This window comes from Coregonus clupeaformis, chromosome 23 (genome assembly GCF_020615455.1).
Source record: "Coregonus clupeaformis isolate EN_2021a chromosome 23, ASM2061545v1, whole genome shotgun sequence".
NCBI lineage: Eukaryota > Metazoa > Chordata > Actinopteri > Salmoniformes > Salmonidae > Coregonus > Coregonus clupeaformis.
In genome coordinates, this window is record NC_059214.1 from 59,278,084 (window position 1) to 59,290,915 (window position 12,832).

The 12,832-nt window shown below is 45.7% G+C and overlaps 2 protein-coding genes across 2 annotated transcripts in view; both read right to left on the minus strand.

Annotated features, from left to right (window-relative positions):
- The window catches only part of LOC121577442 (otogelin-like protein), a 61,847-nt gene extending 58,323 nt beyond the window's left edge, over positions 1-3,524 (minus strand). The window contains exons 1-3 of the mRNA XM_045206492.1: positions 3,500-3,524; positions 2,095-2,148; positions 17-109 (exon numbers count right to left, since the gene is read on the minus strand). Of these exons, the coding sequence (XP_045062427.1) occupies positions 17-109; positions 2,095-2,148; positions 3,500-3,524 (172 nt within the window). The remainder of the gene's footprint in view (positions 1-16; positions 110-2,094; positions 2,149-3,499) is intronic.
- A 2,419-nt stretch (positions 3,525-5,943) lies between these two features.
- Positions 5,944-8,576, minus strand: LOC121577443 (synaptotagmin-1-like). The gene is made up of 7 exons (XM_041891196.2): positions 8,418-8,576; positions 8,135-8,254; positions 7,760-7,927; positions 7,453-7,620; positions 7,077-7,194; positions 6,828-6,961; positions 5,944-6,676 (listed from the first exon to the last, which is right to left on the minus strand). Exons 3-7 carry the CDS (start codon positions 7,925-7,927, stop codon positions 6,470-6,472), a joined length of 795 nt encoding a protein of 264 aa, XP_041747130.2. The 5' UTR covers positions 8,135-8,254; positions 8,418-8,576; the 3' UTR covers positions 5,944-6,469.
- Positions 8,577-12,832: the final 4,256 nt, after the last annotated feature.

The following is a 12,832-nucleotide window of genomic DNA, read 5'->3' on the forward strand; positions in this document are numbered from 1 at the left end:
TGTGTGTGTTACTCACTGATCTGGCAGCGGTCTCCGAGGGCCTGGAACTGTGCACAGTCACACACACCTCCCTCCTGACACCAGCCCCCATTCAGACAGCCGCAGTACTCTGTTGAAACACAGACACAATCTTTCCTCAATTCCTTACATCTTCTCTGGAAATACTTTTAGATTCACCAATAGATGAATAACTTATTCTTTATAAGACAGATTGCTTTAACCGTTTACACTTGTGAGAATTGGCCAATATGGAAAGGGCCAAATTAAAATGTTTCTAACAGAAGAAATATGAGTAGCATATGCACAACCATGGTAGCAATTGAAAGGGAACACTGGAGATTATGGAGAAATTATCAGACCAAAGATAAGGACACAACAGTTCACCTGACACAAGACTGAATCCAAACATTACACTGTTGATTTTATGTACATTTTACATTAACTGTACTTTTCACAGTATTTGTCAACAACGAAATCAGAAGATACTCTGGATACATTTAGTAACATAATATGAATATATACTGTTAGGCTTTCACAAGGCACTTCAAAGAAACAGATAGTGATTTTGGTGCACGTAGAATGGAGTCATGAGTACATTCATATGTTTTTTCCGTGGCTATTTTCCTTCACAATATGACAAACATAGACTCATTCTGTTCAGAACAGGCCAGAGTATGACACCATGTCATCCTTGTAACTGTACATAAAATGTAGCGATCATAAACGTTGATACTGTAAATGACATGAGTTTTATAATATGGAAATGTGAAGTGCAAATCTGGACTCGTGTGTGGTTTGCTTTGATGATATCAAGTGGGATTTATTATAATTTTAAATGTCTTATCTTTCAGAACACATAGAGTCCTCTTGATTTACAGCATTCCCCTCACTCAGACAACAAAACATTAGCAAAAGTAACCCAATTAGCGGTAGGGATGGGGGCATTTTCTTCTTGTGGCTGGTGCTCTCGTTTAGAACATCTGTCAGTTGAATCCCATAGGTTGCCTTAATGCGGAGACCCCAAGCTCTGACGTCATGTACAGCATGTTATTTTACAGCCACTGCATTCCAATGTAGAGTGCCTTCGGAAAGTATTCATACCCCTTGACTTATTCCACATTTTGTAGTGATACAACCTGAATTCAAAATGGATTAAATGTTTTAATATTTTTTTGCACATTCATTGAAAATGAAATATAGAAAGTATTCACACCCCTGAGTCAATACATGTTAGAATCACCTTTAGCTGTGAGCCTTTCTGGATAAGTCTCTTAAACGCTTTGCACACATGGATTGTACAACATTTGCACATTATACTTTTTAAAATTGGTTGTTGATCATTGCTAGACAGCCATAGATTTTCAAGCCAATTCAAGTCAAAACTTTAACTAGGCCACTCAGGAACATCCAATGTCTTCTTGGTAAGCAACTCCAGTGTATATTTGGCCTTGTGTTTTAAGTTATTGTCCTGCTGAAAGGTGAATTTGTCTCCCAGTGTCTGTTGGAAAGCAGACTGGACCAGGGTTTCCTCCAGGATTTTGCCTGTGATTAGCTCTATTCCGTTTATTTTTATCCCAAAAAATTCCCTAGTCCTTGCCGATGACAAGTATACCCATAACATGATGCAGTCACCACCATGCTTGAAAACATGACGAGTGGTACTCAGTGATTTGTTGGATTTGCCCCAAACATAACGCTTAGCCATATTTTTTGCAGTTTTACTTTAGTGCCTTAGCACAAACAGGACGCATGTTTTGGAATATTTGTATTCTGACAGGCTTCCTTATTTTCACTCTGTCATTTAGGTTAGTATTGTGGAGTAACTACAATGTTGTTGATCCATCCTCAGTTTTCTCCTATCACAGCCATTACATTTTTACTCCTGAACTTATTTAGGCTTGCCATAATAAAGGGATGGAATAATTATTGACTCAAGACATTTCAGTTTTTCATTTTTTATTAATTCAGCTTTTTACTAAAAGCATAATTACACTTTGACACTATGGGGTATTGTGTCTAGGGGTGTGAATATTTTCTGAAGGCACTGTGTGTGAGTGTGTGTGTGTGTGTGTGTGTGTGTGTGTGTGTGTGTACCTGAGGAGGCATCGCGGGCGGTGTAATTGTGTAGAACACTGCGTGGGAGAGTGGCTTCAGAGAGAAGAGGACTGAATGTCTAGAGAGGAGAGAACACTGATGATCACACACACATGCACAAACACACAAACCTACCTGTCCCAGTTTGTGAATTTGTCACGCTGTCTGTATAGCGTGTGTAGTATATGTGTATCTCTACCCCAGTGTGTAGTTGCACCAGTGTATGTATGTGTATGTGTGTGTGTGTGTGTGTCCTACAAAGGCGTCTTTGTGCTAGTCAGGGTGTTGTGTGTGTGCCCTGACCTCCTGCTTCTCTTAGGTATAGTGTACCTACCTCCTCCCCTAGGAGATCCCGTTTCCTCCGCAGTGCATTAGCCCTCCTGCACGCACGCACCACACACACACACACACACACACACACACACACACACACACACACACACACACACACACACATACACACACATACACATACACATACACATACACATACACATACACACACACACAGGGAGATAGACATTCATTATGAGGACAAACGTGCAAACTGAAGTGAAGTGCACTTTAGACCATTTGAATACAGCCAAACCAAACACGCACACGCATCAGCTTGGCCATGACATTGAATGAATGAATCCACAAAGATGATGAATCTTTCTTTCTTCCTCTCCTCTCTTACATTTACATTTTACATTTTAGTCATTTAGCAGACTTACAGTTAGTGAGTGCATACATTTTTCATACTCTTACCTCTGTAGTCTACTGTCTGTCTCTGTCAGTTGGGTCTGAGCTGCTGAACACAACAAACAACCATCACTAAAACCTCACACACCATCAAAATTACTATTTCATTGCACTATCACAACACATAAAATATCATCACATATCTACCACAAGTAGACAAAACATCTCAAATGTATTCATTTAAACGTTATAATTTAGGGGCACTGGGGCACTTTATTGAACAGCAACAATTTAGGCTACACCGCTGAATGATTTACAAGACAGTATCAGCTCTAATGTATTCCTATCCAAAGGAAAACATTTGTCAATCATATTTCCACAAGGCCATAACGATGTCACTGCGGGGGGTTGAAACCCACATTTCAAACCGGAACAGTAAAATGTGCCTATCATCCGATATTTCGTAAGGTTAAAACCGCAAAATATAAACTTTTCAAAAATGTCTCGCGCATACAACGCTGGTCCTAGTTTTCTGGTCTCTCTTTGACATTTTTGGAATCACTCTTAGAATGTCAAACGTTTATGTTGAAACAGTAAAAGGTAGTCATCTGTAAAAGTTATGAATTGTGATATGATGCGCGTGTGTCGCTGGGAGACTCACCGTGTGCTGTCAGCAGCTGGAGAACAGAACACCACGAAAGAAGAGCCAGTACTACTCTACGTGGACCGTTCATCTCAGAGCTCATCCACCGGGAGGTTAACGGAACATTTCACAGGACAGACCGGGGAGTAGAGGAGGATTTCTCTGTTCGTTACCGGACTTCCCGCGGTTCACGTCCACGCGCACAGAGTTGAGCGAGCCCCTCGGAAGGATGAGGAGTGCACGAGTGCACCTGCGCGCAGGTGCCGGGTGTGTGTGTGCATGGTTTTTGTGCCAAACAGGTGACATCAAACCGACTGAAAGGAAGGAAATACCGCAACTCTCGGTGCGCAAGAGAATGGGCCTTGCTATTGCTATCCGGACGTCCCTACCCAGTGGTGTAAAGTACTTAAGTAAAAATACTTTAAAGTACTACTTAAGTAGTTTTTTGGGGAATCTGTACTTTACTATTAATATTTATGAATTGTTTTGCTTTTACTTCACTACATTCCTGAAGGAAATAATGTACTTTTTACTCCATACATTTTTCTTGACACCCAAAAGTACTCATTTTGAATGCTTAGCAGGACAGGAAACTGGTCCAATTCAAGCACTTATCAAGAGAACATCCATGGTCATCCCTACTGCCTCTGATCTGGCTGACTCACTAAACACAAATTCATAGTTTGTAAATGAGTGTTGGAGTATGCCCCTGGCTATCCGCTATACTTTTACTTTTGATACTTAAGTATATTTAAAACCAAATATTTTTAGACTTTTGCTCAAGTAGTATTTTACTGGGTGACTTTGACTTTGACTTAAGTCATTTTCTATTAAGGTAACTTTACTTTTACACAAGTATGACAATTGGGTACTTTTCCCACCACTGTCCCTACCCCATTGAAGTTGACATTTAAAATGGTTAAAGTAAGGTTAGGGTTAGGTAAGGGTTATGGTTAAGGTTAAGGGTAGGGGTTAAGGTTAGGGTATGGGTATGGACGTCCCAAGGATTCCGGATTGCAGTATCCACAGGAGAATAGCAGGCTACCAGCAAGTAAGAAAGATTCTCTGAGTTTAGGACACAAATGCAACAAATGAATTGACTGTAGGCCCTACTTATGATTACAAATCTAGTCTTACTTTAGAGACTTAATCTGTATGATTGTCAGTAATTCAACTTTAATTAAATTATAAATGAGATTGTATACACTACTAGTCAAAAGTAATACAGAAGATAGCCCTATTTGGTAAAAGACCAAGTCCATATTATGGCAAGAACAGCTCAAATAAGCAAAGAGAAATGACAGTCCATCATTACTTTAAGACATGAAGGTCAGTCAATACGGAAAATGTCAAGAACTTGAAGAAAGTGCAGTTGCAAAAACCATCATGCGCTATGATGAAACTGGCTCTCATGAGGACCACCACAGGAATGAAAGATCCAGAGTTACCTCTGCTGCAGAGGATAAGTTCATTAGAGTTACCAGCCTCAGAAATTACAGCCCAAATAAATGCTTCACAGAGTTCAAGTCACAGACATATCTCAACATCAACTGTTCAGAGGGGACTGTGTGAATCAGGCCTTCATGGTCGAATTGCTGCAAAGAAACCACTACTAAAGGACACCAATAAGAAGAAGAGAACTGCTTGAGCAATGGACATTAGACCAGTGGAAATGTGTCCTTTGGTCTGGAGTCCAAATTAGAGATGTTTGGTTCCAACCGCCGTGTCTTTGTGAGACGAGGTGTGGGTGAACGGATGATCTCCGCATGTGTAGTTCCCAACGTGTAGCATGGAGGAGGAGGTGTTATGGTGTGGGGGTGCTTTGCTGGTGACACTGTCTGTGATTTATTTAGAATTCAAGGCACACTTAACCAGCATGGCTACCACAGCATTCTGCAGCGATATGCCATCCCATCTGTTTTGGGCTTAGTGGGACTACCATTTGTTTTTCAACAGGACAATGACCCAACACACCTCCAGGCTGTGTAAGGGCTATTTTACCAAGAAGGAGAGTGATGGAGTGCTGCATCAGATGACCTGGCCTCCACAATCCCCCGACCTCAACCCAATTGAGATGGTTTGGGTTGAGTCGGACGGCACAGTGAAGGAAAAGCAGCCAACAAGTGCTAAACATGTGTGGGAACTTCAAGACTGTTGGAAAAGCATTCCAGGTGAAGCTGGTTGAGAGAATGCCAAGAGTGTGCAAAGCTGTCATCAAGGCAAAGGGTGGCTATTTGAAGAATCTCAAATATAAAATATATTTTGATTTGTTTAACACTTTTTTGGTTACTACATGATTCCATATATGTTATTTCATAGTTTTGATGTCTTCACTATTATTCTACAATATAGAAAAATAAAGAAAAACCCTTGCATGAGTAGGTGTGTCCAAACTTTTGACTGGTGCTGTATGTGTGTGTGTGTGTGTGTGTGTGTGTGTGTGTGTGTGTAAGACTTTGTCTCCCTCTGCTGGCCGGTGATGTAGGCCTATCTGATATGAGTGAAAATGGACATACATCAGCAAAATTCTCTGAATGTTTAATAACATAGTATAATGTACATGTTTAATAGTATTATCATGATATACATGTTATTGTCCTAGATACGTAATGTGTCTTAAATACTTTAAACAGTAGAGGAAGGGGTTTGGGGGAGCACGAGTGGTAGTATTGGGGGTTAGGAAGTTAGTGGGGGTTGAGTAAGGCTTGATAGGGTTGCATACCAGTGAAGTATTGGGGGGTTAAGGAGTGGGTTTGCTGATGGGGGTTCATGAGTGGTGGATGGGAATCAGGTATTTTGGAGTTGGTAAGTGGGTAGCAGTGAAGGCTGCTGAGGGGAGGACAGCTCATAATAATGGTCGGAACGGAGTGAATGGAATGGCATCTAACACCTGGAAACCATGTGTTTGATGTATTTGATACCATTCCACTGATTCCGCACCAGCCGTTACCACGAGCTCGTCCTCCCCAATTAAGGTGCCACCAACCTCCTGTGGTGGGTAGGAGGGCAAAGTCAGTCTGCTACAGAGAGCTGCCTAGTAACGTGACATCACTTCCTGGCAGCCAGTTCAGCGTTGACTTCGTCCTCTGCTTTGAGGCCATGCCATTGGGCGATGGGCCGGCGGGGGTTGGCCAGCATGTCTGACCAATGACGGAGCTCCGTGCCGCTGCTGGCTCCGCCCAGAAACACCTTCCCGATGGCATCATTCTTCCCAATCTTATCATAGTCCAACACTGTCACTGCTACCTGCACCTTCTACACACAGATAAACACAGACAGACCTCTGCTCGAAGGGTCGATAAATGATAAAGGAATTCATTGTAAGGGATGAGTGAGAGCGAGGGAGAGAGAGAGAGAGTGTGTGTGTGTGTGTGGGGGTTGTGTGTGTGTGTGTGTGTGAGTGTACCTGTATCTGTTCGAAGGGCACCTCAAAGCTGAAGGACTCGTTGTAGTAAGGGTTGAGAGTGTTCTTCTTGATGCTGGTTTTCTTCTTCTTCAGTCTTTTTCCATTCTGCAGTAGGTGGATCTTTACATAGGGGTCTAACAGAAGAGACAGAGATCAGCCTAACACACACACACACACACACACACACTCTCTCTCTCTCTCTGTCTCTCTCTGTCTCTCTCTCTCACACACACACACCCCTCAGCTCACCTGACAGTCCTCCTACGTCCATCTTCTTTAGGTTTTTGGCCTCGAGGACGACAATGCTTAGTTTCCCTGCTGTAGGAACGTACCTCAGAGACAGACAGATATCACCCAACTGCTCTGACTGGAGAGAGAGAGAAAGGGTCGAGGGGAAGAGAGAGGGAGAGGGAGGGTGAGAGAGGGAGAGGGAGGGTGAAAGAGAGGGAGGGTGAGAGAGAGGGCAAGAGGAATGGGAGGGGAGTACTGATATTTTTGTTTTGTTATTTCTGTTGAATTATTTGTTTCATTTTGTGGAGTTAAGTGCTTTGTGACTTTCTTTCCTATATCTTTCTTCCTTCTCTCTTTTTTACTCTATCTATCCTCCTAGTCTCTCCATTCTCACCTCCTCTTTCTCTGCCTTCTTCAGCTCCCGCCACTCCTGTGTCATCTGACTGAAGTCCAGGCTGCTCATTGGTACTCGTAGTGCTCCAATCGCGTCGTGTTTAGAGAAACGGTCAAAGTCATACACTGTCATCACCAGAGTCCTGCCTCCCAGCTCACTGTACAGTACCTACTCACACACATACAGTATGCACACACACACACGCACGCATGCACACAGACACACACACAACAACATTGTTGAATGTGGAGTCACGGTTAGGGTTTTGAGGTCAGAGGTCGGGGATCAGGGGTCAGGGTTAGGCTACCTTGAAGGTGAAAGTCTCATTGAAGGTTGGGTTGAGTGTCTTCCTGTGGACTTTAGTCTCAAACTTCCTCTTTTTGTCTGGCAGCAGGTAGAGTTTAACATACGGGTCTGAACTTCCCCCCACATCCATGGCTGGGAGATCACAAGCCTGCAGGATACCTACTACCATCTATAGACGGGAAAGGGGGGCAGAGGGTAGGGAGAGGAGAGGGTGAGGAAAGAGGAAGGAAAGAGAGAGAGAGGGAGAGGGAGCGAGAATTCACCCACAGCTATAGCGTATGTCTGATGGAATGATATGTTGTTACTCAGACTGGTTAATCTTCTGCTCTGCAGGACATGTTGTGTGTTAGAGCAGTATCGAACAAGGAGTTCTCACCGTGTTCTCTGTGAAGTTGTAGTCCAATGAGAACTCCAGTCTGCCCAACTTCACTTCCTCTTTAGGCTCCTCCTCCCTGCCAGTCAATCCAGTCTCTGTGTCACTCTCATCCGTCAGGGGCTACAGGACACACACACAAACAAACGGCAAAACTTGATACACACTAACCAGCAGACATACACAGCTTAAGTTGCTTTACGCCACGCTATTTATTAAAAGTTTGTGTGCAGCCCTCCACAGAGAGTTGATACTACGCAATATGTGTGTGTGTGTGTGTGTGTACCTCAGAGTTGCCTCCCTCCAGCTCAGTGTCCGTGTTCAAGCCGTTCTTACCCTTCTTCTTCTTCTTCTTCTTCTCCTTATCTGTGTCCTTGTCTTTCTTCTTCAGGCATTTCCTCCACACACACAAACAGCATGACAACACCAGACACACACACACCACGCATAGAGCTCCTACACCCCAGGATAGCACTGCACACATGCACAAACACACACGCATGCGCGCACACACACACATACACACAGACACTGTTAATATATTAATACCTAGTGTTTTATATAACACTGGAGGGTTTCACTAGCTTGTGAGAGTATTTTATTTCTCAGTTGAGTACTTAATGCACTTTAACGGCACTTTAACTTGGTTCTGACAATTAACTGTGTGTTCGTGCCGTGAAAGGAGGGGTTCTTCTTTGTCTGAAAGCAATGGCTAGCTAGTTTGCTAACTATTCTAGCTAACTAACTGGCTGAATAAGTTGACGACGGACTCGCTCAAGCTGTCGGGACTAACCCACAACGTTAGACACGGACACGAACGATCTGCTTGCGTGTTGATACACTGGTGGTTTGTTGTGGCAGAGTATTGGCGCTAAACCGTGTTGCTGGAGTCCGGCATGCTAGCTGGCTGTGGCGTCATATGACTTGATTCCCAGGACGATTTTCACGGAATAATACTGCACCTAGTTAGCTAGCTGAATAAACTGAGTTAGTCTATTCCTAGAAACATTGAACCGCTGTAGTTTACAACAATTAAGTTGGGAGAGTTATATTTGGGAGTTGTGCTGAGGGAGGCCCCGCTCTCTCCTTTCCCAGATGTTTAGTTCATTTCATTCCGATCTCCTCTGCATTATTGTAGCCATTTGCTGCAGCCTGTCAACTATGCCTCTGCCTATCCCTGTTCTCTCCTCTCCGCACAGGCTACACAAACGCCTCACACCGCGTGGCTGCTGCCTCTCTAACCTGGTGGTCCCTGCACGCACCACCCACCTGGAGTTCCAGGTCTCAGGCAGCCTCTGGAACTGCCGTTCTGCTGCCAACAAGGCAGACTTCATCCCAGCCTATGCTACCCTCCAGTCCCTCGACTTCTTGGCGCTGACGGAAACATGGATTACCACTGAAAACACTGCTACTCCTACCTCTCTCTCCTCGTCTGACCATGTGTTCTCGCATACCCCGAGAGCATCTGGTCAGCGGGGTGGTGGCACAGGAATCCTCATCTCTCCCAAGTGGACATTCTCAATTTTTCCCCTAACCCATCTGTCTATCTCCTCATTTGAATTCCATGCTGTCACAGTCACTAGCCCATTTAAGCTTAATATCCGTGTCATCTATCGCCCTCCAGGTTCCCTTGGAGAGTTCATCAATGAGCTTGACGCCTTGATAAGTTCCTTTCCTGAGGATGGCTCACCCCTCACAGTTCTGGGGGATTTCAACCGCCCTACGTCTACATTTGACTCATTTCTCTCTGCCTCCTTCTTTCCACTCCTCTCCTCTTTTGACCTCACCCTCTCACCGTCCCCCCCTACTCACAAGGCAGGCAATACGCTTGACCTCATCTTTACTAGATGCTGTTCTTCTACTAATCTCACTGAAACTCCCCTCCATGTCTCCGACCACAACTTTGTATCCTTTTCTCTCTCGCTCTCCTCCAACACTACTCACTCTGCCCCTACACAGATGGTAATGCGCCGTCGCAACCTTCGCTCTCTCTCTCCCGCTACTCTCTCCTCTTCCATCCTATCATCTCTTCCCTCTGCTCAATCCTTCTCCCTCCAATCTCCTGATTCTGCCTCCTCAACCCTCCTCTCCTCCCTTTCTGCATCCTTTGACTCTCTATGTCCCCTATCCTCCCGGCCGGCCTCGGTCCTCCCCTCCAGCTCCGTGGCTTGATGATTCATTGCGAGCTCACAGAACAGAGCTCCGGGCAGCTGAGCCGAAATGGAAGAAAACTAGACTCCTGCGGACCTGGCATCTTTTCACTCCCTCCTCTCTACATTTTCTTCATCTGTTTCTGCTGCTAAGGCCACTTTCTACCACGCTAAATTCCAAGCATCTGCCTCTAACCCTAGGAAGCTCTTTGCCACATTCTCCTCCCTGCTGAATCCTCCTCCTCCCCCCCATCCGATCCTCGTTTGTTAAGTCTAATGACACTGCTGGTCCTGCTCACACTGCCCTACCCTATGCTTTGACTTCTTTCTCCCCTCTCTCTCCAGATAAAATCTTGCGACTTGTGACTGCAGGCCGCCCAACAACCTGCCCGCTTGACCCTATCCCCTCCTCTCTTCTCCAGACCATCTCCGGTGACCTTCTCCCCCACCTCACCTCGCTGATCAACTCATCCTTGACCGCTGGCTATGTCCCTTCCGTCTTCAAGAGAGCGAGTGTTGCACCCCTTCTCAAAAAACCTACACTCGATCCCTCTGATGTCAACAACTACAGACCAGGATCCCTTCTTTCTTTTCTCTCCAAAACTATTGAGCGTGCCGTCTTTAGCCAACTCTCTTGCTATCTCTCTCAGAATGACCTTCTTGATCCAAACCAGTCAGGTTTCAAGACTGGTCATTCAACTGAGACTGCTCTTCTCTGTGTCACGGAGGCTCTCCGCACTGCTAAAGCTAACTCTCTCTCCTCTGCTCTTGTCCTTCTAGACCTGTCTGCTGCCTTTGATACTGTGAACCATCAGATCCTCCTCTCCACCCTCTCTGAGCTGGGCATCTCCGGCGCGGCTCACTCTTGGATTGCGTCCTACCTGACCGGTCGCTCCTATCAAGTGGCGTGGCGAGAAGCTGTCTCCGCACCACGTGCTCTCACCACTGGTGTCCCACAGGGCTCAGTTCTAGGCCCTCTCCTATTCTCGCTATACACCAAGTCACTTGGCTCTGTCATATCCTCACATGGCCTCTCCTATCATTGCTACGCTGACGACACACAACTAATCTTCTCCTTTCCCCCTTCTGATAACCAGGTGGCGAATCGCATCTCTGCATCTCTGGCAGACATATCAGTATGGATGACGGATCACCACCTCAAGCTGAACCTTGGCAAGACGGAGCTGCTCTTCCTCCCGGGGAAGGACTGCCTGTTCCATGATCTCGCCATCACGGTTGACAACTCCGTTGTGTCCTCCTCCCAGAGTGCGAAGAGCCTTGGCGTGACCCTGGACAACACCCTGTCGTTCTCCGCTAACATCAAGGCGGTGACCCGAACCTGTAGGTTCATGCTCTACAACATTCGGAGAGTACGACCCTGCCTTACACAGGAAGCGGCACAGGTCCTAATCCAGGCACTTGTCATCTCCCGTCTGGATTACTGCAACTCGCTGTTGGCTGGGCTCCCTGCCTGTGCCATTAAACCCCTACAACTCATCCAGAATGCCGCAGCCCGTCTGGTGTTCAACCTTCCCAAGTTCTCTCACGTCACCCCCCTCCTCCGCACACTCCACTGGCTTCCAGTTGAAGCTCGCATCTGTTACAAGACCATGGTGCTTGCCTATGGAGCTGTGAGGGGAACAGCACCTCCATACCTTCAGGCTCTGATCAGTCCCTACACCCAAACGAGGGCATTGCGTTCATCCTCCTCTGGCCTGCTGGCTCCCCTTCCTCTGCGGAAGCATAGTTCCCGCTCAGCCCAGTCAAAACTGTTCGCTGCTCTGGCACCCCAATGGTGGAACAAGCTCCCTCACGACGCCAGGACAGCGGAGTCACTCACCACCTTCCGGAGACATTTGAAACCCCACCTCTTTAAGGAATACCTGGGATAGGATAAAGTAATCCTTCTACCCCTCCCTTACCCCACCCCCCCAAAAAAAAAAAAAAAACACATTGTAAAGTGGTTATCCCACTGGCTATAAGGTGAATGCACCAATTTGTAAGTCGCTCTGGATAAGAGCGTCTGCTAAATGACGTAAATGTAAATGTAAATGTAAACTTAGCGCTATGAAGGCTCTGGAAACCCACCCGATTGGTTGTTACTCACTGTGGAGGGAGTGCAATTCGCTCATAAACTTCGTGGGGGTGTGGCCTCCAGGCCCAGGTTCTGGGGTTTCTGTGGCATTGGGGTTGATTGACAGGGGAGAGGGGGAGGGGCTGGGCTGTGCCGGGGTGGCCCTATGACTGCCTGTCATCACCTAGAGAGAGAGAGAGACGGAGAGTCTGTCAGAGAGACGGAGAGTCTGTCAAAATATGTAAATTATTGCATCCAAACTAGCTCTGTCTTTAAATTTGAGTGAGTGGTTACATTTCCCAGCCCCATCCCTTAGAATACCAAACAAAGTGACAGGGCAGGCTGTTTGAATTACAGATTGTTTATTTAACAGTACCTCACAATCCCGCAACATTCCAGAGACCTGGACAAAAATTACTGTAACTTTTCAAATAGACAGTGCTTATTAAAAAATGTGTGTGTGATACTGCAGCTGGC